The sequence below is a fragment of the Marmota marmota genome, unplaced genomic scaffold (genome assembly GCF_001458135.2).
Source record: "Marmota marmota marmota unplaced genomic scaffold, marMar, whole genome shotgun sequence".
Taxonomy (NCBI): domain Eukaryota; kingdom Metazoa; phylum Chordata; class Mammalia; order Rodentia; family Sciuridae; genus Marmota; species Marmota marmota.
The window spans coordinates 14,017,194-14,043,330 of NW_025999982.1; the positions used below are offsets into that span (position 1 = coordinate 14,017,194).

The following is a 26,137-nucleotide window of genomic DNA, read 5'->3' on the forward strand; positions in this document are numbered from 1 at the left end:
CATATTGACATCCAATCCAGAAAACCACTAACTCAAGGAAATTAATTCCATGGTAGAATTTGTTGAAACATGGTATTCAAAGGGGCTTTAAGGGAACTATGTCAGATTCCATTAGCATATACTTAGAATCAAAAATGAAAAAAGAAAGACCTTTATGGGGATTGACATAAAAATGAGAATTGAAAAATAAGAATTTTATTCTTGTCTTCATTTTAGAATAATAAAACTCAACATCTGTTAGTGCTTTCCAGTTTACAGAGCAGTAACATTTTTAGAACAATGGGCAGCCTCATCTCATGGCCCCTTTGGGACACTAAGTCTCTGGTGATGGTTCCCTGAGACACAAAGGAGATGGCATGACTTTGGAAGTGAGTCAGTAACCAATCCAAGGCCTGAGAGGTTCTGCTTAATTCCTTGCTTCTGATCCAGATATGTGTCTGACTTCTATTTCCTGACCTATGATTCCAAAAAGAAAGGAATTTGATACTTATTAATATCCTGAAACTGTCCTTGCTATACCCATTGATTGCCCTGGGACAGAGGGTCCAATAGTTTATCACGAAGGATCTAGTCATATCTTGGAACTTCACGGCAACCATCAGAGAGACTACCAAGCAAACCACTTCAAAGAAGGAAACTCTGGCTGCAGAGTTTACTGATAGGAGTTTATCCTGGGAGGCTGTGAAGTCATAAAATCACACCAGTAGACCTGTTGAGTCATTTCCCTTGCCTACTAAGTATAACATGCCGTAACAATAAGGATCTCAGTTAGCTTTTCTCCTGATACACCCAACCATCCATTCTAAAGCTTTGGGTGTCTTACTCACCAGTTGTCAGCTCTATGCTTAAAATATCAGTAGCTGGGTCAGTGTTGTTTCCTTGAATTGGAAAACTGAGGCTGTTCAAGTGAGCTCTGATAGACTCCACGAAGGATGTGTTTTCAAAACTGATCTCAATATCAACAGTGTACTCTTCCATGGCGGGACCACTTGTGGCAACTGAAATGCAAGCACACAAAGGTTGTGAGGACTTCCCACGGACATGGAGAGAAATCATGACACATCAGTTAAAGGTATGTATGGATGCTGGGCACATCAGCCCATGAGAATTTCTAATGAACCCACTAAGAGAAAAAGATGAGTTTGTCTACTTTCTACTAACTCTGGATCTTGGTGTCCAAGGTCAAGGAGCATTGTGTGGAGAATGAACCATGACGGGCAAGAATGGAAGCAGGAAGAATCACCAGGGAGACTCTGGCAACAGTTTAGACAATGAAAGTCACCATCCTGACCTGCGGGAATGAGCCAGTGTGTTTCCCGCACCTTTCAGTTGACATACACACATTCTAAGAGCTGAACCATACATGAAGACCTCTGGGAAAGGTCACCTTGCTAACTTCTTTTGCCCTTAGCCTATGCACCCAGAACATCTGCTCTTTGTTCTTCCTTTGTATACCTCCAATGTCCAGAACACAATTGACAAAAATCTGGCAAATTGGAAAAGCGAAAGAAAAGAGATTTCTAGTTCTTCATTGCTTCCCAGAATTGTCTCCAGGTAGTTGCCTGCTGGCATTCTAAAGGGATCTGCTCCCCAACACACACCCACTCCAGGCTGGACAGACTATGTATACAATGCATAATCTTAGAATAGTTCTTTGTTGGTTTCCTATATTACATCATGTCTCAGTCATTATTGGTAAGCTTCCCAAGGGCAAGAACTGTTTCCTCCACTTCTCATGACCTTACTTACCAAAAGGGTCTGGAGCTCACCAGCTAATGGATACACGCCCAATCCTTATGAAGTCTGCTTCTCTGAATCTACTCATAGACTCACCTCTCTGTCACCAAGAAAATCTTTGACCCTGTCTTGGCTATAATATATAACTAAACAGAAGCTATGGGCTCAGCTTGTAGTTTATAAAGAAAGGCCAAAAATTAAGACTGTTTCACACACATGCATTGAGAATATTTTAAAACGAGACGGGGGCAGCAGTAACTACTTGCAAAATTATTACTTTCAAATTTACATCAAATCTGAAAGCATGGTATGTATTTTGCCATAAAATTAAAATTTGATATCTCCTTTCTAAAAGACAACATTTTTTCCCCATAATATTGTAAGATTTATTTTGAATAGTCTCAGGACTATTGATGTGAAATACTATGAGAAAGTTTATTATGGGAAACTCCAGTTGTTAAATGTTTATTGCAGAAAGCTGCATTATTTGTTCTGCCTCATTTATTCCCTTGGAGTTGTAAACTATGTTTATCCTAGGAGGTTGGTTTTACCCATTGACTTTGTTGAGTATTATTTCCTTGGGCATCATTGAAATCTCTGTAATTAACTCAAACTATAGAAAAGGTCTGTGCAGATACATGTTGTAGGAATGCATTTTATGATATATTTGTATACTTATAAAGATGGATTATACGTTTTAAAACAATACAGGATCTCAGTCTGTTGGGATACTACAGCATTGCCTCCAATTTCCTGTTTTCTTCTGGATGTTCAAATGGTTCTGTAATGAAAGTAAGCTTCCTGGAAGAACTGCTAATCATAATTTGTGAGTTTAACCCTGGTCACATTATGTTGCCCACTGGGAACATCTGCAAAGAGGGCAGCTGCCTGATATTTACAAAGCTTGCCTTGGAGCACATTCTTTTTCCTAAAAAGTAATGCAGTGATGTTTATCCCTCACTAGCTTCAGGATCCTCTTTGCTGAAGCCTGTCCTTCTGTAAGTATAAACAGGATTTCCTGGACAGTGGCTGTTTGGGATGGGTGGGGTCAATAATAATTCCTTATCACACTCTTCATCATCTGTCTACATGGCTGCATCACAGAGTCGGATCTCAGCACATTATCAATTCCTGGGTCCTGTGCAGCCCCCTTGTGCCTGAAGGGAGCTGATACCTACTTATCCTTCACATCACCCAATGATACTGGGCAAATCAAAGGCAATGACAATAACAGTAACAATGACAATAGCAGGTGCCATCTGTTCATCACCCAGAAGTCTCTGGGGCCACAAGGACAGTATGCATACACTTCCATGTTGCAGATTCACAGAGTTGAAGGCACAGGATAATGAGTGGGAGAGCTGGGATTCGCAAGCACAATTTTCTGAATCCTAAGTCCATTTTCTTTCAATCATAACCTACCACAATGAAGAAGATAACAAACCTAATCATTGTGTAAAGTCCAAAGTAGCATAAAAATATAAGGTATCATTGTTAAATATAGCCTTAAAGGAAATTAAGAATTCCTAAAATAAGTTATTAAATAAAATCAAGCTCAAAAACTAAAATTATTCATAATAAATGGATGAACCATGAAAAATTTTATTCATGTTTTTTGACCATAATAAATCTAGAAATCCACAGTCAGGAGAAAAGTATCATGACCCGCTGTTATCAGTGCACATGGATTTGTCAGTAAGTCTTGCCAGGTTAGTTTGTTTGTTCCTTGATTTATTGATTTATATGTAGTTATTCTACTTCTTAGGTGTCCATTTCCTGGCACTGTGCTAGGTGCTGGGAGCATTGTGTTAGTTAAAGACACAAAATCCTGACTTCATGAATCTCTCATTCTTATGCTGGGGCCAATGATTAAGTTTGCATTCTTACATCAGGCAGCCCTGTAGGAGAAAAATAAGGAAGAACAAACAGACAGAATGACAGGGATCATGGGGTGGGGAGTTAATTTTTGTAGCATGATCAGAAAAGACCTTCCTAAAGTAGTAAACTTTGAATAGAGACTCGAAGTGAGCGGTGAACCTGAAAGCCATTGGGAGAACATCACTCTCAGAAGGGCAAAGGAGCAGGAAAGTCCCGAGTGGCAACCCTCTAGGCTCATTTGAGGGCTAAAGAAGACATGCTTCCTCTTTGGGTCATTCCTTCTCATCACCTTTAGACCTTAGAACAGCATCAAGGATCCAGAAGGACCACCTGTATGTGTAGGAGGTAGCCCCAATGCTCAGGGGTCAGCATGCCCCATGTGGGAGGGGGTCAGCAGCACACTGTCTCAGTCCCCTCAAACAGGCCCAGAAACTCAGTTGGAAATGCCATCCCCTGCTTTCCTATGCTCTTTCAACCCAGGAACTTCCAAGCCTGGAAAAGTGATGCTCCTTGTCCTGTTCCAGGCTGCAAAGGACCCAGGAAGAAAAAAGAACAGCTCTCCCACTTCTGCCTGTGTATGTTAGATGCCCTTCACCCTCCTCTGCAGCTGCTGACAGTTTAGTGTGTGTGTGTGTGTGTGTGTGTGTGTGTGTGTGTGTTTTCCCTCAGTCTCCTTTGCCCCCTGTGTTGTTTGTCTGACTTTTTCTGGCTCACCAATGCCCTTCAGTGGAAGGCAGCCAATCCCAGGGGTCAGCATCCATAGACATAGGCGTATCACAAGCCCAGGAGGCACAAACCTACCAGGATTTCCCCTCTCCTTTCCCATAAGTCACTGCCAACCTCATACCACTTATCTTAAAGAGACATTTCTGGAAAATTGGCCACAAAGGGCAACAAGCAGTTCTGTGTCTTAATCACAGCTGTTTAAGCAAACAATACTACTTTTGCCTAGCAACGCTGGTGGGAACAGTGGCTTCTCAGAATCAGAGCCTCAGCAGATGCATAAATTAATTTCCTACCTGCCGATGAAGGAAGCTTGCTGACTTCACCCTAGAGAAAGGAGCTTGGTGACCAAAGGGACAATGCTTCTTTATCCTGATAGAAGGTGGTGATTTACTGCAGTTGTCTATATCACACCTTGCCACCGGCAGATACAAAGGATCTATTCTCTTTTGGGTTTTAGAAAGGTTTGTTCACACAAGAAGGAAATGCCAGAATTCCAGTCTATGGTTTACCCAGCAGGTGTGGATGGAGGAGGAGGTTGGCACCGTGTGTCATAGAACCCTGGATTGTGAAGTCTGGAGCAGATGATCAAGTCTACCAGCTAACCATGAACCCCAAACATCCAAGTTAGCCCCACATAAAGTGAGACGAGACAGACCTAGTGAGTTGAAACAGGTCTGTGAGGCCTTTTCACTCTACGAAGCTGCCCTAAGAGTCATGAAATGGGACCACATAGGCAAGAACCAGAACCACATGTTGAAAACTGTACTTTGACTTGTACTTTGGAGCTTCAGAGAGCAGAATGGAAGGTCTTCTTTCCTGGGCCATTTGTTTAAATTCTGTGAGCTACACTTTGTTCATCTGTAAATTCAGAGTAACATTTTTCTGAACAGATGTTGTTAAGGAATTGGATTCCTACTAACACACAATAAGGGAGGGGGAAGAATTGAAATTCATTGGATTAGACAGAGGAATGAAGGGGAATGGGATGGGAATAGGAAAGAGTAGAATGAATCAGACAGAACTTTCCTATGTTCATATGTGAATACACGACCAGTGTAACTCCACTTCATGTACAACCACAAGAATGGGAAGTTATAAAACAGTCTTAATATTCAATGTCAAGCTCCAAACCAACACACACACTAGTGAGAGAGCCCAGAGCCTTCCAACTCATTCTACCACCAGAGCACAGAGCACCATGTGTTATCACAGGAAAGATGATAGCCACGGAAACCCAAACCCTGTTCCTCAAACTGGGAAATGCTCAGCATTTCCTGGCCCCACATCAAAAAAGGCCAGCAGACCCACACTGCCAGGTCTACTGAAAAGTCAGGATTTCCTTATGGGCAGTTGGTGACCTGATCTTGTAGGGACCTGGTTCTGACTGAAAGGTGAAGAAGTGTCACCCAGCCAGTACAGGCTCTGGGCATCCTGCCCCCCTCAGGCTGGACTCCACTCACCCTTGTCCTCTGTTTCCCACCAGTCAGTCCTTGGGAAGCCAAAGAAAAACCAATGGGGTCTCTTCAGGGCCAGTCTCTGAGACATGCTTCCCAATGAAGCTCTGAGACCCAGGGTTAAGAACTTTTGCAACTGACATTTGTGCTAGTGCTAAGCAGTAAGAAATGTCCATTTTCAGTCCACTGTGAAGATTCCCCTTTAGACTTAATTTTGAGCTTTTCTGCAGACCTCTACAGTAAGCCTTTTCTTCCAACACAGGCCTCTTCCTGTGGCCTCCTCAGCACACAGGGTCCCAGATTTGTGCTCTCCTGGACAGTCATCTGGACCATTGCTCACCTTTACCCCCAGCCAGTCACGTTGACTCCAGCCCTTTGGTGCCATTTCTCAAATGGTCTTAGGCAGGTGTATCCTCTGTTTCTTTTTTATCTTTCTCCACAGCCAGGGACCCATGTCCAGGCTGCTGAATCTCCTAGTTGGTCTCTCAGGCAATAATTTCTTCATCTAATCCACCCATAATCACTGGAATCGTGTGGCTTTTATCAGTCACTCTCTGTGCCAGCCTCTCAGCCAGCAAGGATGCACTTGCTGATGTAGCTCTTCAGGCTTCCACACATGCTTGTCCCTCTGTCCCCACCAGCCACACTGCTCTCACAGGCTGTTCCACACTTATTCTTATCTCTGGTCTCTGGGTTTGTATGCAGGTTTCTATTCCCAGTAGCACTGGGAAAGAGTTTTCCCGAAATGCTAAGTCCTATGTCATGGCACCCATTTTTCCATATTCAAGTAGTGATCTGGAACTGATCAGGATACCCCTCTGTGCTAGGCCCGGCCTACTGACTTTGTTTTTAATTTAAAAAAAATTATTAAAAAGAAGAAAATAAACCCCAGATAATTCTATTAACATTTCCAAAGTAGTATGTACAAAATAACATCATTTAATCCTCTCAACAACTGTATAAAGAGCTGGGCACAGTGGCACATCTGTAATCCCAGCAGCCTGAGAGGCTGGGACAGGAGGATAGAAAGTTCAAAGCCAGCCTCAGCAACTTAGTGAGGCTCTTAGCAACTTAGGGAGACCCTGTTAAAAAAAAAAGGCAGGGGGTGAGAGGAGGCTGAGGATGTGGCTCAATGGTTAAGTGCCCTGAGTTTAATCCCTAGTACCAAAATGAAACAAAATGAACAAACAAAAGCAAAAAACCCTGTAAGGTTATGACTGTAATAAATTGTGTGGGTATGTGTGAGATGCCAATATATAGCATATATGTGACATATATATGTGATGTATATATGATATGTATGTGTGTGTGTGTGTGCACGCACGCGTGTGTTTCTTAGGAGGTCAGTGAGACTGTGCAACTGACTTAGGTTGAAGTCCATACTATATTGAAAATAAATACAAATTTATTCTACCTTTAAATATGATTTAATCCCAAACTCTAAATATTTGGTCCAGAAGCTCAAAAGAAAATTCTTGACCTATTTTCTTTTTCTTGGAAACTTAATATGCTTGTGACTATCATGAAGCCTTCAGAAGGGGATATATATATATATATATATATATATATATATATATATATTATACATACATACATACAGGAAAGGGAATGCCACTCAGGATTAGAGCCCAGACCCAGCACCTCACTTTTTTGGCACCACCAAAAAACAGAGACACCTTCACATGGCATCCTGCTAGAGGAAGCGCTCCTGTTCTTTCCTTTCGTCACTGTCCTGGAAAGCCAGGCTCTTTATTGCTACTTACATTCCTGATTTCAGGGGCCTTGCAATGAGCCTTTCTATGGTCATTTCTTACTTCAGTGATTTTGTAAAAGTACCAAGTCCAATCCATCTTCTGCAGATGATGGGCTGACTCATTAACACTTCCCAAATGACTTGAGAGGCCCAAGAGCTCAGAGGACCATGTATAATAAATGTAAAACATATTTTCAGGGTGATTTATCATTGTCATAATTGTTTTGTAATGAAAGCATGCCTGGAAAAGTTTTGGAATGTCAAATTCTTAGATATGGAGGTAGTTTCTTCCCCACTGGCTACCCCTCCTACTGCCACAGTGGGTCCCATAAACATCAGGCTCAGGAGAACAGGGAAAATTACCTTTTGCAGCTGTGGGGTAAAACTGCTTCTGAGGATGCCAGCAGCCTGAGCCCTGGAAGAACTTGGTAAAAAGACAGAGCTGAAGCTCACCCACAAAAGAGTTTGATTAAGGGGCTGGGGTTGTGGCTCAGTGGTAGAGTGCCCGCCTCACAGGTGCAAGACCCTGGGTTTGATCCTCACTCAGCACAACATAAAAATAAATAAGTGAAATAAAGGTATTGTGTCCAACTATAACTAAAAAATAAATATTTTTAAAAAGAATTTGATTAGTATTAATAATAAAAGTCTTTCAAGCTAGGTGTGGTGGGTCACAGCTGTAATCCTAATAACTCAGGAGATTAAGGCAAGAAGATTGCAAGTTCAAGGCCTGCCTCAGCAATTTAATGAGACTCTGAGCAACTTAGTGAGATCCTGTCTCAAAATAACAAATAAAAATGGACTGGGGATGTGGCTCAGTGAAAGTGCCCCTGGGTTTAGCCCTTTGTATCATTGAAAAAAAAAAGTCTTTCAAAACCCCAAATTGCACATCTCTGGCTCTGTACCCATCACAGGGTACAAAAATGCTCAAGGGGTTGTCAGAGGGGAAGCGGCAATGATATCTGTGTCAAAGCACAGTAAGTTCTAGCTATGACAGGCCACTTCAGGGAAGGAGAGGACCCTCTGGATTATGCTAGTATAACAGAATGAAGGCTAAGTGAAGGAAAAGAAAAGTAAAGGACCAGAGAGGAGACAAAGAAAGGGAAGGGGAGGATGGGAGAGGAGAGAAGGGTCAGGGCAGGGAGAAGAGGGAGGGTATCCCAGCAGTGTTAGGACTTTCCAGTGAGCATTTTGAGGGTTTAATAAATTGTGGTCCATTTCTCATTTCCATCCCTGAGCAACAGTTGGGTCTGGCTACTGACACGTGAAGAGCTCTCACAGACACCTGTGTTTTGACCTCAGGGCAAGGCTGCTGCTCTCTTTAGCATTCTTGTGTCTCTTTTGGAACACGAAGCTAAATAAAACATGAAGCTAAATAAATCAAGTTGCAATATGCCTAAAAATGATTCAATCATAATGGGATAGGTTAAGAAGTTTCATCTCCCAGAGAGGAGGCACCGCCCTTTGGCCTGCAGACATTTACCAATAGAAATTCAGAAAGAGATAGCTAGGGCATACACATGTGAGGTTTTCATTTGTTTGCTCCGAGGGAGGAACTGGGCTCGATGCCAGGCTACAGAGACTGAAGAGGACTCAAGGGAGCACCCAACTACTAGGGAAGGCACACAGGAAGTACAATCTTTACAATGGGCTGGGGCAGATGCAGAGATAGGAAATGTTTCAAGGGTGATAAGAATCCAGGGAAAGCATCCCTGACAGTCTGGGGAATGGGTGGATGGAAGGTCTCGCCCAGCAGGAGCTCAGGAAATTTGGGATGTAAGCAGGAGTCCTCCAGCCAAGCAAATGGAGATGACGGGCAGCAACCGTCCATGTGAAAGGGAACAGAAGGTGATCAAATGGAGAAAGCATTTCAGAAGACCCCAGGAGCTATGAACAGATGATTGGCTTTTAGCTCTAAGTCACTCCCAAGCTCATGAAGGCCTTTATGGAGAGAAATGACAGGTTCATTTCTCTGAAAAGTTTATTTGATGGAGATGGGAAGACCGGGGCCCCAGGAATCCAGCCTGTAGATGTGCATTGACACCTCTGCAGGGTCATGCACTTGGGACCAGATGCCAAATGCTATGATTCAAATGTGTCCCCAGAAGTTCATGTGTAGGAAGTATAATCTGTCTATTTAGATGTTAATGTTATTTAAAGGTGGGACCTCTGAGAGACAATTAGGATTAGATGAGGTCATGAGTATGGGGTCCTCTGATAGCATTAGTAGCTTTTTAAGAAGAGCAACAGAGACTCAAGTTAGCACCTTCCTCTGTCTCACCATGTGATGCCCTCTACCCTGTCATGACACACAGGAAGCTACCGACCAGATGCTATGCTCTCAGACTTGCCAGCCTTCAGAATTGTGAGACAAATAAACTCTTATTCTTTATGAATTACCTGGTCTCAGATATTTCTTTATAGCTACAAAAAACAGGCTAAGACACAAAGATCAGTGTTTCTGTCCGTGGTTACAGCTCTCCATAATCCAAACTCTCCAAAGGACAGAGTCTTATATTTTCCAGACTACTTCTTTGCAGTTTAGTGGAAAATTAGAGTGGGAAATAGGAGAAAGACTGGAATCTAGTGGTTAGTTAGGTTGGTTAACAAAGGATTGAACGAGAGAAATTTTTAAAAGATGAGAAGAAGAAGTTGCTGGGTTGGGAGGACAGAAACAGACTTTTGAGTGGTGCTGGGGGACAGTTGAAGAAAGAGCCACAGGGAGGCCCTGGGGATAGGAAGATGAGAGAGGAAAGAGGATCGAAATATGTTGCAATGATCCATTTATTCATTTGATCAAGTAGAAAACGGAGTTCCTTTGTACTTTTGGCAATCAAACTGCACTGTTTGACTCTGATGTTCTTAGAGACTGAATTATGGAGACCATAGTGTTTTTAAAAAGTTATAACACATTTCATTTGATTGGACTTACAAAAGAGACCACCATGCGAGCCAAATGTACATACCTGCTCGTTTTTGCCTTAGTGGTTCTACAGCAGTTAGTTCATGTTCCTGGAGAATCTGAAAGAACATTTTAGAAAGTTGTCAGTTAACAGTAAGAAGTCTTTTCACTTGGTTTCCTGCTCATGTGCCCCTAGGTATTTGAGCTGAGCTTAAAGCTGTGGAGTTTGGGTCAACATCATGCACCCAGGGATGACAGGCAGACAGGCAGCAATGGAATGGTCAAGAAAATCACGAATTCACCTCTGTAGTGTGACCTAGGAGTGCACTTTCTATAGACCATTCTCAAGATCCAAAAGCAAAAGAAATCAATCATTATAGGTGAGTTTCTTAGTGTTTCTGCAGTTTGAGTTTTGTCAAGTAAAGTAGGTGATGATGTTCTAAACTTGTATTCTTCCATCTAAGACTTAAAGCCTGAATCATTCCACTGACTTATTAGACAGATCTATTTACTCTTTTCAGCATCCCGTCTGGCTGCACCTTGACATTTCTGCTCTATTAGAGCTTAGGAACTATGATTTCCTCCTCTAGTCCTTTTTCTCTTAGATGATTCTATTGGTATTTGTGGTAAAAACTAGGAGAGCCTGCTCTAGACTCAGACTGCCTGCACACAAGGCTGGGCCACTTTACTAGCCATGCGAACTTGGGGAAGTTACTTATCTTCAAAGAACCTCAGCTTTCTTTTCTCTAAAATGGAAATAATAGTGCCAACTTTCACAGGATTGTTATAAGAATGAAGCAAAATATAATATGGCATATTTGTAAGCTCTTAGTACATTTTAGTTATTATCACCTGGTACAGTGGTTACAAGCAAGAACTCTGCAGATGTTCAGTTCAAAGCCTAGCTTTATTATAAAATGGATCTGTGACTTTGGGCATATTCCTTAACATCTCTGTGCCACAGTCCTAACCAAGAGTATGATCTACTTTATAAGGCTGTTGTAAAGATCAAATGATTACTAAATGGAAAGAACTGAGAGTAGCTTTGGTTACATAGTAGGAGACTGGATTTGTCTCAATGAGCCAGTCTTTCTTGGCTCAGTGGGAAATTTCTCTCCTTCTTCTGCAACCTCCTCCTCTCTCCTCTTCCTTTTCCATGAATAGTTCCCCTGGCTTTTCTCCCTGCCCTTATTAAGTTACACTTATTAGATAAGGTCCATTTACAGCTCTGTGGGAGGTTTTGTCTTTCCTCTCCCTTATGCCCTTGGGAGACTCAGGTTGAAGGAAGTATTAAAGTCAGTAGGAAGTGGGGTGGGACCCTGTACCTGGACATTCATAATTGCCCTTGGAGAAATAAATACAGGCTTGATGGATGATGATTGGAATTTGGAAAACCTAGTCTCTGCTCTTTTGCACTGAAGTTATTTTAGAAGTACTTAAGTATGCAGGAACTGAAGGCGCAAAGTCAATGTATAGGCTGGTTCCTGCTGGCTTCCTCTGGAGCCTGCTTTGGCCCTGTGCCCAGGCAGAGGGAAGGTTCTTCCGGACATTCCTGACTTCATCCTCCCAGGGCAGGGAGCAGGTGGCTACCAGGAAGCTTCTCTGTCTGCTACTTGTGGGCTGTGGTTGGGGGACTCACAAGCCCAGGAGAACGTGACTTTCAGAGCTTACATTTGGAAGCTTTCCCAGATCAAATTTTATTGTCCCTGTTTTCCAAGGGGGACTTGCTGCTGTCTGCTGAATGTTACAATCAAGGTCCATTTCAGTTCTCTAATGCAGGGCATTTAAAATCCTGGTGAGAATGAGAATCACTTGCCTCCTCTTCCCCCAGTCTGATTCAATAGGTCCAGGGAAGGTGGAGAAAACTGGCCTTTTAACCAGCATATTCCTAGGTGTGAGGCCACTTTTTTGGGGAAACACTGCCTTTTGAAGCTTTCTTGAGTCTTTATGGTGATCATCTGCAATTCCAGCACATAGAATGTTTGAAACTTCCTTTGCAAAGTGCTGCTTCTACATCCCTGTCACCTCCCACTTTTGTAGTCAAGTGAGAATTCACAGCTTCTCATGAGAGGAAACTACTCTTTCAGTTAAGCCTGCAGTCATCAGAGCTAATGCAGAAAAGACCCCTGACAGCAGTAAAGCCTCAGGGAGTTGGAGGAGGAGGTGGTGGTGGTGGTGAGTAACCCCACTGTCCCAGATTTGAGAAGGTGCAAAGAGCTGGGCTGCCAGTCATGGGACCTGGATTTGAATACAGAAGGTACTGGAGTCACACCATGAACTGATTCTCACTACTTCAGCTCCCTACTAGCTGGAAAAGTCATTTACTTCTTCTAAGCCTCAGTTTCTCACATTATGAAAAACAATCTGCACAGACGCATGTCATTCATGAGGGAGAACAGGTCCCCCTAGGCTCAGAAGGCTCAGCTGCATATTTACTTCAGACAAGAAAACAGGGCTCCCTGCCACCTCCCCCTGCATGTTCTGTGCAGAGGGACCCAGATGAGGATCTGAGCCACAGAGGCCAGCTCTGTCCATCCGGAGGGGATTTCCTGATGGCTGAGCCGGAAGAGACAAGGTCACCAATTCCAGGAAGCGCCCCACCTTTCAGACATGATGACTTTCCAAATAACTGTGGTGGAGGTGGAGCAGGGTGGCCTGAAGCAGGGTGGGCAGTTAGTCAGGAATGAGAGGTGGCTTTGAACTCATGAAAAAGAAAATCCCCAGGGAACAGGATGGCAAACAAGGAGGTCACCAAGCCCCTGCCCCTGCATTTCAAATCACAGTCCTCCTCCCTGGAGTCCACCACCCGCTCCTCTTCTTTTTGACCTGGAATCCCAAGTTCACATCTTTGCTGCCATGTTGTACAATTATCTCAGTAACAGTCCTATTAGAATGTCCCCTTATAGAAGGATATTAACATAGGGATTTATTTGTAGCAGAATATTAAAAATAACTACCAATTCAGAAGCCCTGGTGCTCTGAGCTAGTCACAGTGCTAAGGCATAAATGTCTCAATGTTTAATCCTCACAACAAACCATTTAGGGAGATACTGTTGAGTCTTATTTATGGCAGAGGATTAGCTTCAGAGAGATGAAAAAACTGAATGAAGTCTCAGAAATTAGTGGGAGTCAGAGTTGGGCTTCAACCCAGACCTGCTGCCAATGAAGAACACATACAGGCTTGCTACTTCAAGGGTGGTCACTGGAGCAGGCAACTCTCCAACCCCACTCTGGGCTTACCCTGTTGAAATCTATATCTTAAGAGGTCCCCTGGAAGAATTTGAGTTGGAGAAGCAGCAGGCTAGACTGTTGCACTTGACAAATGCATCCCTCAATTCGAACCCAGCAGCCTTATTCCCAATAAGCAAGAGATGGAACCAGCCCAAGTGCCATGGGTGGATGATGAATGAATAAAACATGGCACAGACTTACAAGGGAATTTTATCCAGTCTTAAAAGAGGAGGGAAATTTTGTCATAGGCTGCAACAGGAACGAATCTTGAGGACATTATGCCAAATGAAATAAGCCAGGCACAAAAAGAGAAAATATTGCATGATTCTGTTTATATGGTACCTAATGTAGAGAGTAGTCAAATTTCATAAAGACAGAATGTAGAATGGTGGTTGCCAGGGACTGAGGGAGGAAAGGGGGAGGGTTGTTGTTCATTGGGTGGAGTTGCATTTTTGAAAGGTGAAACAATTTATGGAGATTGACTATGCAATGATGTGAATGCATGTAAAACTACCAAGATGTTCATTTAAAACTGGTTAAGATAATAAATGTATTTTATGTGGGCTTTTTGTTGTTGTTGTTGTTGTTTAAAAAGCTCAGGTGTTGCACTTAAGAAAGTGAAAAGTCAGCTATGGGAACTGGGCAGCAGTTTGTTGTAGTATAAATTGATCAGGCTAAAGTGAATCTCTCCAATGGGGCTCCTCAGCCTTTGGGTTATATGAAGACAGTGTATCTTTAGGGCAGATCTAGATGGAAAAGTGGGAGACTTTGGGGGTAGGCAAGCAGTGGAAGTTTCCAGAGAGACAAAGTTCAAATTCCACCAACTACCCTAAGAAGTTAGTTGTATTCCTTGAGCGCCTATGTCACCTGGCAATGAAGGGAGTTTTTTCAGACTGTCACTATAAACGTAGATTTGAAGTAAAGGGAGGAAAAAAGAATCCTGAAACAGAAGAAATCTAACCATGTTGCACAGATCAACATAAGCTCTGACTTTCTCTCCACATACCTTGAATAACCACACTGACCCTGTGAATTCAAAAGTATAAAGTTTCCCTCCTCTATTTCTATGAGCAAGCTGCCACATGACATTGCACAGATTATACATGAGTACTGGAGGCTAAGAGAAGACACCCCATGTATACCCTCAAAGTCATAAGTTTACAAAAAAAGCAAAAAGAGACCAAGAAAACTAGATTGAACAATAAAAGACCTAAAACAGAAAGAACAATGAGAAAAAGCTCAAACATATTTTGTTTATAAGAGAACCATTAAAGCAGAATAATACACTAAAGGCTAAACAGAAATTAAAGGACAAAAACCAGGCAAACAGAAATAGAGAAGAAGGATTGACAATTGGAATAGAAGACAAAGGATTGCATCAAAAATAGCCACGTAGAACAAAGAGACAGATTTTGCAAAGCTAAAATGTACCACTGAAACTCTAACAATAGTGATAGAATAAAATAGAACTGCAATATCTGAAACAAAAATAATCAATAGGAAAATATAGTATTCCAAAGTGAGACACAAAAATAGCTAATACTGCTGTGCTGTTTATTATGTAATGGGCTTGAATTTAAGGCCTCTTCAAACTAGTTCAAATCTCATAACTATCATAAGAAGTCAGTACTACTGCCAGCATGATTTTACAGATGAAGAAACTGAATTACAAATCTTCCAAGATTTCTCAACCAGTTTCATACCCTGTCTCTAGAGCAGGGAAAAACCTAAGCAAGGAATAATCAAGAATTCTCATAAGGAGTAAGGGGCACTTGTCACTCCCTTGACTTAAGCTAAACTCTGTGGACCTTCCAAAAGCAAACAACCTGGACAACTGTCGCAAAGTTCTTAGATGATTTCCATGGACTCTCGAGCTACAGCAACCTGTGACCATGACATGCATGCAAATCAATGTCTTTTGAAATATGTTCTAGTCTGATGCTCAAGAAGAATCCTTTGAGGACATAAAATCTGTGCTTGGTCCTCCAAATTTGCTTTATTGTCATTGTCATTGTCACTGTGTGGAAGCCTAGAGGTTATGACTGAGTTAAGGTGGCCATCCTGGGAGATCTGTCTTACGTTGCACTTGTGTTCCCTTGATACCACCACCGATTTCAGAATATGGCAAGATGTGGCCCGTAAATACACTAACATCCATTAACATCCAGTTGTTACCTCATTTACAACATTTTCTCAAAATCCCTTCCCAATTTCTTTGAAGAACCATTATCCTGTCTGTGACATTCCCAGGAAATCAGAGAAATGTGACAGGAAAATTATAGCAGACATGGGTTTACTCACCGAAGGATGGACAGCAGACTCTAAGTTCAGTGTCGCTTGGGAAGAATAAATCACAGCAAACATGAAGCACAAAGTGGTTCTCCTCTGGGATTTCATTTCTTCACGTTCAAGTTGTTTTGCCTAAAATGGAAACAGGATGTCTTAGAGAGACCAACTTATTTATTACACAAGGAAAGAAGTAGCAAATCCTGACTTGAAGGTACAAGTGAATGTGAGAGAGTAGTCCCTGCCTTAGAACCTTGGGTGAGGAAAGATGGAGTGGGGCAAGGGAAGGCAGGTGGCCCCTGCTCATGAGCACAGGATGGTAGTGGGTATCCGGGTATGTTTCCTACATACATGGAGAGAAGAAAAGAGATGGGAGGACGATGGGAGAAAAAGAAAGCAAGAAAGAGGGAGGGACTACAGTAAGAAACGCCTTTCCTGTTGTGATCCAGTACACAGAGCACATGCACAAAAGGATTCAGAGAACACTACTCACTTTGCTACAAGTGGTGTACGTGGATATTTTCAACTCTATTCCATCCTATTTTGCCCTGTTTTTCTTTTAATTCTGGTAGGAGTCCATTACATTGACTTAATAATTTATATTAATAGGCTATGACTCATTATTATGAAAACTCCTGGACTTAGTCATAAAAATATAAGTTTATAACATGGTAGCATATTAAATATAGAATACATAATATTAATATCGCAATATATCTCAGCTGGTGTACTTATTTTTGTAAATTGTCTCTTTATAATGCTGGTGGTGAAAAATGCACCATTTTTGGTAACCAGATTAATTATTATTACATTTAAAAATCAGGGTATTGCATGGAATAATACCAACCCTATTACCTCTGGAGACAAAGACAGTCTACTTTTGGCAGAATACTTTTCTCACTGGCCTTTTATGCCCACATGTTTGTTCAAAGAACAGTAGACTCTGAGACAGAGGATGTGGGTTAGGATACAGCATCGCTATAATTCACTGTGTCCTTAAGTAGTAGGTTACTTGTATTAGCAGAGTCCAAGTTTCCTCACCTGTAAAATGGAGGTAATTATACATAGGGATAATATATCCCTAATTCTTTCACAGAATTTTCTGAGGCTCTAATGAGATTAAAAATCATGAAGAGCTCCAGAAATGCAGGCTGCTGTGATCACCACTCTGATGATCAGAGGAATTCAGAGGATGGACATCAGAAGGGAGTCAATGAAGGGCAACCTTAGGGCAGTCACCAGGAAGGGCAGACCTTGGCGAGGAGTCAGGGAGCACCAGGAAACCTTGGCCAGGATAATACACTAGTGTTGGCCAAGATTTACATGCCAGAGAATTGTATTTCAATCACCAGCTGCTGACTGCCTCCTTTTCCTCTTCCCCCATGAAAAGCAGGGGAGTAAAGGGCTTTGGAAAACTGACCCAATTAGTAGATCTGGCTATCAAATACATTTTTTAAATTCTGCAACTCAGTGGTTTTGGGAAGATGCTCTGCAATTTTGGTTATGGGAAGAGATGTTTAACACCAGGTGTGTCTGCTGTAGGGAAATCAGAGCAATGAGTTACTAAGTTCTCCAATTAGAAATTTTCTCTTCCTTATTAAAAGATTAAAAGAGAGTAGGCTCTTGTGGGTATAGGATAGTCTTTAGGAGGCAACTTCATCTTTTCAGGCCCCAACTTAGTACAGGTTACTAGCTGGTTCCATACTAGACACCTAATCAAAGGGATGAGACTGCATAGTCAATGAACCTCCTGAGTACCTGACCCACAGAGAGGCACTCGGGTACCAAAGGGACTAGAGCAGGCTCTGTATCTTTTCTTTCTTTCTTTTCTTCTTCTTCTTCTTTTTTTTTTTTTTTGTGTGTGTGTGTGTGTGGTGCTGGGGATTGAACCTAGGGCCTTGAGCATGCAAGGTAAGCACTCTACCAACTGAGCTATATCCCCAGCCCTGGCAATGTATCTTTCTGTCATTTCTTTATTTTGGTGGTACATTCCACTCCCCCTGCTTCTTTTTTTTTTTTTTTCCGGTTAGAATTAGCAAGATTTATACTGTCCCCAAATGGTCATGTCTGGTCCCTGTGTACAGGCCAATGGCCAATAGTGTTCCATTTTCCCCTTCCTTTGGTATCCCCTGAGACAGTTCTTGATAAAATCAGCATTCTTTTTTCTGTTGACTCATTTGTTGACTTCCCCCCACCCCAAAATCACAATTCCAAAGAAACAGAGATAAAGAAAGGACCCCACCATGGGCAGGGGCTTGTTGTCTGGATCAGTTTCACAGTAGGGTGAGGGGTTCTCCACTTGAATGAAAAGAGAATGACGCCACCACTTTTGTTGGGGGGGCAATAGTCACAATATTTGACACCAGTGTGGCACATGATACAGTTGGAGATTACTTCAGCTTTCAGAGTTGCTGCTACATTTGGAGAGAAGCCTGAAGACAAAGCCATAATCTTACACAAACCCTCCAGCTCACAGGTGTTCTCAACTGAGGAAGCCAACAGAGATGTCAATTCAACTAATGGGAAGAAAATCCGTAATCTTCTAGTTAAAAACATGAAGCATCCCTGCCCACATTCAAGGCAATTTGTCCTCAGTAGGGCGCCTTTGATAGTAAGTCCCCTACAAGTTCCTAAAGTTTTTGAAGTTCCTAAAGATTTCTGAAGTATAGGGTGACAAAGACTGAGAGAGACAAAGAACGGCAGGGAGAGAAAGAAAATTATCTGGTGTCATTTCCAATCTCTTTCTCTTTTTAAATTAAAATACTAGACACTATTCAAACTCCCTGACTTCTATAAGCTGGCTATATCTAGGAAAGGCTGGGAAATATGATCTAATCCTCAGGTTGGCCCTATGGTGCTGAGCAACTTCCTGGTCTACTCTGACTCTGTTTTCCTGTCTGTAAAGTTTAGAAAGAGGGAGAGCAAAGAAAGCACATGCTGACGTCACATGCCAGGAATAAGTCATGGGGACTCTCAGCCGAGCTGCACTTGGAGGATGAGGGTTGACATTCCTCTTCGCGGTCAGGAATGACATTCCGCATGGTTACGTTTTAGGAAGCGTCACTGTGAACTTGGTCTGTTCTCCCAAACAACACCAGTGTTTGAGAACTCCTCACTAGAACCTTTTGGCATCCCTGACCCATGCCCATGTTATTTGGGGTGAAGAAGTGACCGTGAGAGGAAGTGAAAATAAGAGGGCTTGTATGCCTGCAGGATCTGAAGCAAGGAGCACGTTCTCAATGTGGCCTCATCAATGGGGTCTGATGACTCAGAGCCCTCATGAAGTCACCAGGCCTAGAGGTTGCCAGCATGTTAATGGTGGGAATCTTTCTGGAAATGAGTGGCTTGCTAAGCTCCACATGGCTCCTCCTCCCTGATTCCTCTCAGTCATTCCCACCTCCTCGCGCCCACATCCACACCCCTCTATTTCTCAGATGGGAAAACTAAGCCCCCTCTAGGGCTGAGTGTCTCAAAGGCAGAGAGGAATGGAGTGGTCTGAACTCCAGAGATCAGCAGTGATTCTGAAATTTCTAACTCATAATATTGTCTGATAATCAGGCAGACTATCTCTGATGGAATTATGAATAGTGTTGGTGGAAATGATGATCACAGACCCCAGTCATTGTTAGGTGTGTACTGTGTTCCAGCATGGTGTGAGGTGCTAAGCTCTTTGCAAGGACTGTCACTCAACCCTCTCCATGATCTTACAGCTCTTCTAAATTATCCCCACTTTTCAGATATGAAAATGGGAGCTTTGTGAGTAGCTCACTAAGGCCACTCTGCAGATATGTGGTAGTGGCAAAATTATAAATTAAACAGCCTAATCTCCTGGAGAAAGGTGCCATTTGAACTAAGAGATCTTCTTGTTTAGTTATCAACAAGAGTAAAAGGAATATTTTTCTGTATATATAAACAACTGACTAGGAACTGGAAATACGAGTTCAAATCTCACTTTGCCTCTAAAAGCTGTGTGATGTGGGGCATGTCACTTCATCTCTTTGAGTCTGAGTTTTCTTATTGTCAAAGTCAGAAATTTGACTGAATTCAATGATTTCAAAAGTGGGGAACAAGAGCTGGCCTTTGAAGGTCCCATTACTGTTCTAAGAGTCTAAATTCCTTACAGTTATTTCACTCCAATGCAACCTCACCTGGGTTATCTTCAGGGCCTCACTGTAATTATCTCTTACATATATTCAACCCATCTGTGACAACATAGTCCTGGCCTTCCCTGCCACTCATATGTACCCTGGCAATAGATGTCATCTTTTGCCTCTTTGCCCCATCTCTGCATGGATGCAACACTGACTTTCAGGAAACCCTCTTTCCCCAGGTCACTCCCTGTCAATTCCTTGCTGCTTTCAGAATAAAGGCAATCACTCACTTTCTAGGCCTTCCATGACCTGGAGTTTATTTTTAAGAGTCAGCAAACCAATAAGCATCCATCACATTTTTCTTCCAAAGTCTGTTGCTTTTTTCAAAATCTAAAATACTGCAAGAGATTTTTCCTATGTGCATGCAAAAGTGAAAAAACAAAAACCGATCTTGAGAATTAACCATGAAGAAAGAGAAACAATTATCATCAAACTATTGTTTAGTGTGTGGCAAAAGCAAAAAAACAAAAAACACACACACAAAAACCCAAAAAACAAAACCACACAAAAAACAAAAAAAACAAAAACAAAGAAAAAAAAAAACTCCTAACATTTATTTGGCACTAATCTCCTTTCTCCTTTCCTTCTTGTCCCCTCTGTTCAGCACAATCACTGTATACACAAACTCTACCCATCCTTCAATGCCCTGGTAAAAGCTACCCTCTAGACAAAAGCTTCCTATCTGTGTCCCCACTTCCCCTAACACCTACACAGACTTAATGTAGGCCTTCACCCTCCTGCTTCTATTATGTTTATTGTTGTAAATTTTCCATGAAGAAAACCTGTTTATTCCCTCACTTATCTATTCATTTATAGGTTTGTTCACTGAACAAACATTAGTTAAGTCCTGCTAAGTGCCAGGTGTTCCACTAGGTGCAGGGGAAATAGTAGTAAACAGGGCAATGATCCCTGTGTCCATGGAGCTTGGAGTCTAATGAATAAATGGTCATTATTAAAGAATGAATTACTCAATTTTCTGCCAAGAGAAAGTGCTTCCAAGGAGAAAAATCAAAATACTAATATTTCTTGATAACATATTGTGCACCAGGAACTGATGTGAGCACCGACTGTTTTAACTCATTTAACCTTTACCACACCAATGAAGTGGTTACACTATGGTGTCTAACTAATAGTATGAAAGAAAATTAACAGAGCCTCTGAGTGGTTAAATAATTTGCCTGAGCTAGAAGTTTAACCTAAAAAGTCGAATTCAAGGACAATGTCACTCAGTCCTCTCCATGATCCTTTTAATCACTGAGCTGAACTGTCTAAAAATGCTTATGAAGAACTGGGGCTGCAGCTCAATGGTTGAGCACTTGCATAGCATGTGCAAGACCCTAGGTTTGATTCTCAGCACTGCAAATCAATAAATAAGTAACCTACAACAGAGGGATGTGAGCTGGTCTTAGAAGTGTGAAAGGTGTGTTAGAGGAAGCATTTAATTGAGATGAACATGAAGCATGAATTGGAGTTAGCTGAAAACAAAAGGGAGGTTGGCAGGAGGGGAGAAAGAGGCTTCCAGGTGGAAAACAGATCACAGGTAGAGGCCCTGAGGTGTGGGAAAAGCATGGCACCTTCAAGGCACTGCAAGTAGTTCGGGGTGGCTGGAACACGGAAAGGAAATAGAAGACCAGTTTGGAGTGAGGGGAGTGGAGGCCAGAGCGTGGGAATTGCAACCACAGGCTTGGTCAGATTGATTAGGAAGACAGTCGAGAGAGTAGAGAAGGTGGCCTAGGACCCAGTTCCACATAATTCCAACAACTTTTGTCCAGTTAAAGAAGATGATAACACCAAGATGTTTGGGAATGAAATTAGAGAGGCAGGAGGTAAAGGAGGTGAGTAGAGTCATGAAGCTGGGTGGGTTGAGTGTCAAGAAGGAAGGCGTGCTCAACTGTATCCAGTGATGCTAAGGGGTCCATGAAGGAGGGACTGAGATTGCTTATTGGGTTTGGAGATATGACATGTTCTTATCAAGGGGAAATCTCATTGGGGTTTGGGGTGGAAATCATATTGGGAAGAGTTGTAAAGTCTATGAAGTGGGGACTTGGAGATGGTGAGCCCATGAGAATCAAAAAACTTTGGTTTCAAGTGGCAGAGAGAGCAGAGGTTCTTCCCATGTGTAAGCTGCTTAGCTTTCATCTCACACACAGAGGTTATGTTATATCATAGCTTTTCCTTTAAGAAGGGAACTAAGGGCTGGAGTTGTGGTTCAGAGTTACAGCGCTCGCCTAGCATGCATGAGGCACTGGGTTCGATCCTCAGCACCACATAAAGTAAAAAATGAAGACATTGTGTTCACCTATAACTAATATATATATATATATATATATATATATATATATATATATATATATATGGAACTAATTAACTAATTGTAATGCATGCTAGGATAATATCAAGGGAAGCGTGCTTTGTACCACCCCTTGGCCTACTGCTGGCTAACTGGACATGCTATTTACCCTTCAAAAGAAACCAAAGACCTAGCTCCTTACCTCCCTTTACCCCCATGTTCTACTGTTGGAGAATAATTCAAAACAGAGTTGCTGATGGTGGGTGATGGATTTTAGTACCAAATTTCTGGAGGATGGTGTGTTTATCAGATTTTTGTGACTGTGACAAAATATCTGACAAGAACAACTTGGGAAGGAAAGATTTATTTTGACTCCTGGTTTCAGAGGTTTCAGTCCATGGTTGGCTGGCTCCAAGGTAGAAATATCATGGTAGAAGGGCACAACACAAGAAAGCTGTTCAGCTCCTGACAGCCGAAAGCAGAGAAAGAGACAGAGTGAGAGGAAGGTCTAGGGGCAAGATATAGTCCCCAGAAACACACTCCTCAGGATCCACTTCCACCAACAATGCCCCACCTGCCTAATTTCCACCACCTCCAGTAGTCCATTCAGATTATTAATCCATCAAGTGTATTAATTCACTGATGAGGTTAGAGCCCTCACGATTCAATCATTTCCTAAAGGTCCCACCTCTAAACGTTGCTGCATTGGGGAACAAGTCCTCAACACATGAGATAGGAGGGACATTCCAGACCCAAACAGTCATTGCAAACTTGTTCGAGGTTATTACTTTTTGCTCATTTCCACAAGGCTGCTGCAACAAGGATAGGGTGCCATCAATAACCTCCCTCCTGAATTGTACAAATATGGATTAAATATCCTCAAGTGCCTTCACCAGATCTGTATTTCCAACTGTAGAAATGATAAGGCTTATCTTTGCAGACCTTATTTAATTAGATGATTCATTCTTAGCACATGCAGAACTACAAGCTAAATATTTATTTAACACAAACGTGAAACACAATACCAATTAAAGAACTGTATTGAAGTGGGTTTTTTTTTTCCTATTTAATTTTCCTTTGCCTTGAAATAAGGTTCTGTGGCAGCATTGTGTCAGAGTGGCTCAGCCCTATCAGATTACAGAGGAACATTTGTTTGTACACAATGGGATCAAGTTTTCCAAAACACACTGCACATGTGGGCAGTGTTGATAACCTTTTATCCTTCTTTCCTTGTTGTAAGTCACTAGGGGATTTTAACCTTTAAGCAAAAGATTGCTATCGTTAGGAAAACACTAAATTCAACTCTGCTCCTATCTAGTCTATCTTGTTGCCTTAATTTATCACGTGGAGGGGTTTCCCAATGCCAGGCAAAACAATACCAGGCGTGCATTCCAATTGCACATGGTGCACATGGAGGGCAGCCCTGTACTTGGCTGCAGGGATGGATTGACAATCAGAGGGCCTGGGAGTGGGTTCAAGCTTTACCATGCTGTGGTTCTACTGTTGTCTAGATGGGAATTTTAACAACCACAACAATAAAAAGCAATCAGAAGAGTTTCTGGCCACCATGCAGGAGTAGAGACCTGGGGTCTGCTTCTGGGCCAGATGTTAGCAATTCTATTGCTGACCAGTGGAGAGACCTAGGGAGGACCCAAGTGGGATGGGGCTGGGTGGCTGAGACAGAGATTGGGAGAGGGGTACACTTGAGGCACCCTGGGGTCTTAAGCCAGAATTTATTCACATAGTTTAAAATATTTCAACATTTTAATCACTGGAAGGGCCATCTTAGTTTTCTATGGCTCCTTATTATATATCCCTTGGCCACAGCATCTCCTTGAGACATAACATTGCTATCTTTGGCTCTGGCTTTACTTCTCTCAAACTTTCATTTCTCCCTTTAAGGATTTTGTTAGACTTTAATGATAAGGCATGAGCTACTCAACATGGAAAAAAAAAGTGTGACTTTTTTTTTTCCCTGAAAAATACAATACCCCTACCTTTCCAATTTAATTTGATCAGACTGACTTCAGTCTTCATTATGAAAAGAACTTTACAAAGCAAGTTCAGTAAGCTACTTCCCTAGTTCCCTGTCTGCCACCCCTGTCCCCCTGGCTCCTGCTGGGTACTGCTGCCATCCTTGGCCTCCTCCTCTCTGCCACTCCCTCTTCCTTTCCTGTTTCTCCCATTGCTCCAGTTTCTGCTCATCTCCTCCTCTTTCCACCACTCCATCCACCTGATCTTACAACCACCGCACTGTGAACTCTGCTAAATATCTCTCCTTGGTCCTGGCTTTTTTGTCTTGATTGTATTTCTCTTAGGGAGCTTGTCTACTTTCATATTTTTAATTATCAATTTATGTGAGCATTCCCAAAACTTTATTTCCACCCTGGCCTCTTTGCTAAATATTAGGCACCAATCTTCCACTGTGCTACTTTCCTGTGGGTCTAAATTGGACTCATCTAAAGCTGAACTTGTCTTCTCTTTACCACTGTCTCCTGACCCATCTCTCCCGAGACTTGCCAACCACCAGCTTCATTCTCCAGGTTCCCAGCTCTCAGCTCCATGGGGCTTCTTGGACACAATAACCAAGGGCAGGAGTAGGAGCCCCATTCAACCAGTCACCACTGTTGCAGGCACTCTCAGAGCTCTCGTTCTTCTCTAGGACCAGCCTATTTGGTTTGGATGTTATCCCCTCACACCTGGATGGATGGCAGCAGAGATTTCCTGAATGGACACCTCTCTTCTTTTCCCCCTGACACATAGTCCAGCACAACAGCAGCTGGCAAATCTGCCTAGAACACTATTTTCCCTCAGTGGCCAATATACTCTATTCAAATACTTTAAACATTCTCAAATGCCCTGAGGATGTTCAGACTATTTCCTGAAAAGCCTGAGCCCCACAATCTAATGTAAAGCCAGCTCTGCTTCATTTCTCTATCATTAACCCCAGGATAGAGAACAGACTAACCCACTAGCAAGTTTTTTTTATTGCACCCTCTTTTGCAATATAAATTATAAATACTAACAATAACTATTGTTGGAGGATTGCTACCTCTCAGCTTCTTCCCACGCTGTCCTCAGCAAGTGAAATGCTTTATTCTTTCTTGCTTAGCTTCACCCATCATTTCAAATCTTGCTTTTCCACTTTGTAACAACAGCAAAAATAATTTTATGCCAGACATTAGACAAAACACTCTGCAGGTCCTAGACTCAATCCTTATGATCTTATATTGTGAGAACTATTATTACCCCCATTTTTTCAGATAAGGAAATTGAGGCTTAGGTAAAGTAAGTAATATAGCCCAGGTCACACAGCAAGTAGCTGAGTTTGCTGCCAACATGTGAATGTTTAACTTTTATAGCATGCCGTCTGTTGTCTTCTCCAGAGATAGATAATTCTCTGAACTACACTGTATTTCTCTTCTTAGCTACTTATTGGGCAGCACTGTTGTGGTCTTTGTAGCATGGCACACAAGTTAAGCATATAGACTCTGAGGTCAGACTGCCTGAGATGGAATTCGGACTGCACTGCTTCCCACAGCATTTACCTCAGGCAATTGACTTAACCTTAGTGTGTTCCCTTATTTCTAAAATAGGAATGATAATATTATCTGAGGCACAGGATTATTAGAACCACTAAATTAATAAACAATCATTGCAAAGTGCTTAGCATGGTATCTACCACGTAGTAAGCACTCATCTATATCACCTATCATTAGAATTCTCAGT

At 42.1% G+C, this 26,137-nt stretch overlaps 1 protein-coding gene across 6 annotated transcripts in view; it reads right to left on the minus strand.

The window, feature by feature from the left end:
* The window catches only part of Adgrf5 (adhesion G protein-coupled receptor F5), an 89,952-nt gene that overhangs the window by 35,626 nt on the left and 28,189 nt on the right, over positions 1 to 26,137 (minus strand). For all 6 annotated transcript variants that reach the window (XM_048805435.1, XM_015487831.2, XM_015487834.2 and 3 more), the window contains 3 exons: positions 15,983 to 16,102; positions 10,515 to 10,569; positions 828 to 998 (listed from right to left, as the gene is read on the minus strand). In XM_048805435.1, coding sequence (XP_048661392.1) covers positions 828 to 998; positions 10,515 to 10,569; positions 15,983 to 16,078 — 322 coding nt within the window. In that variant the 5' untranslated portion in view covers positions 16,079 to 16,102. Of the gene's footprint in view, positions 1 to 827; positions 999 to 10,514; positions 10,570 to 15,982; positions 16,103 to 26,137 lie in introns of those variants that run through there.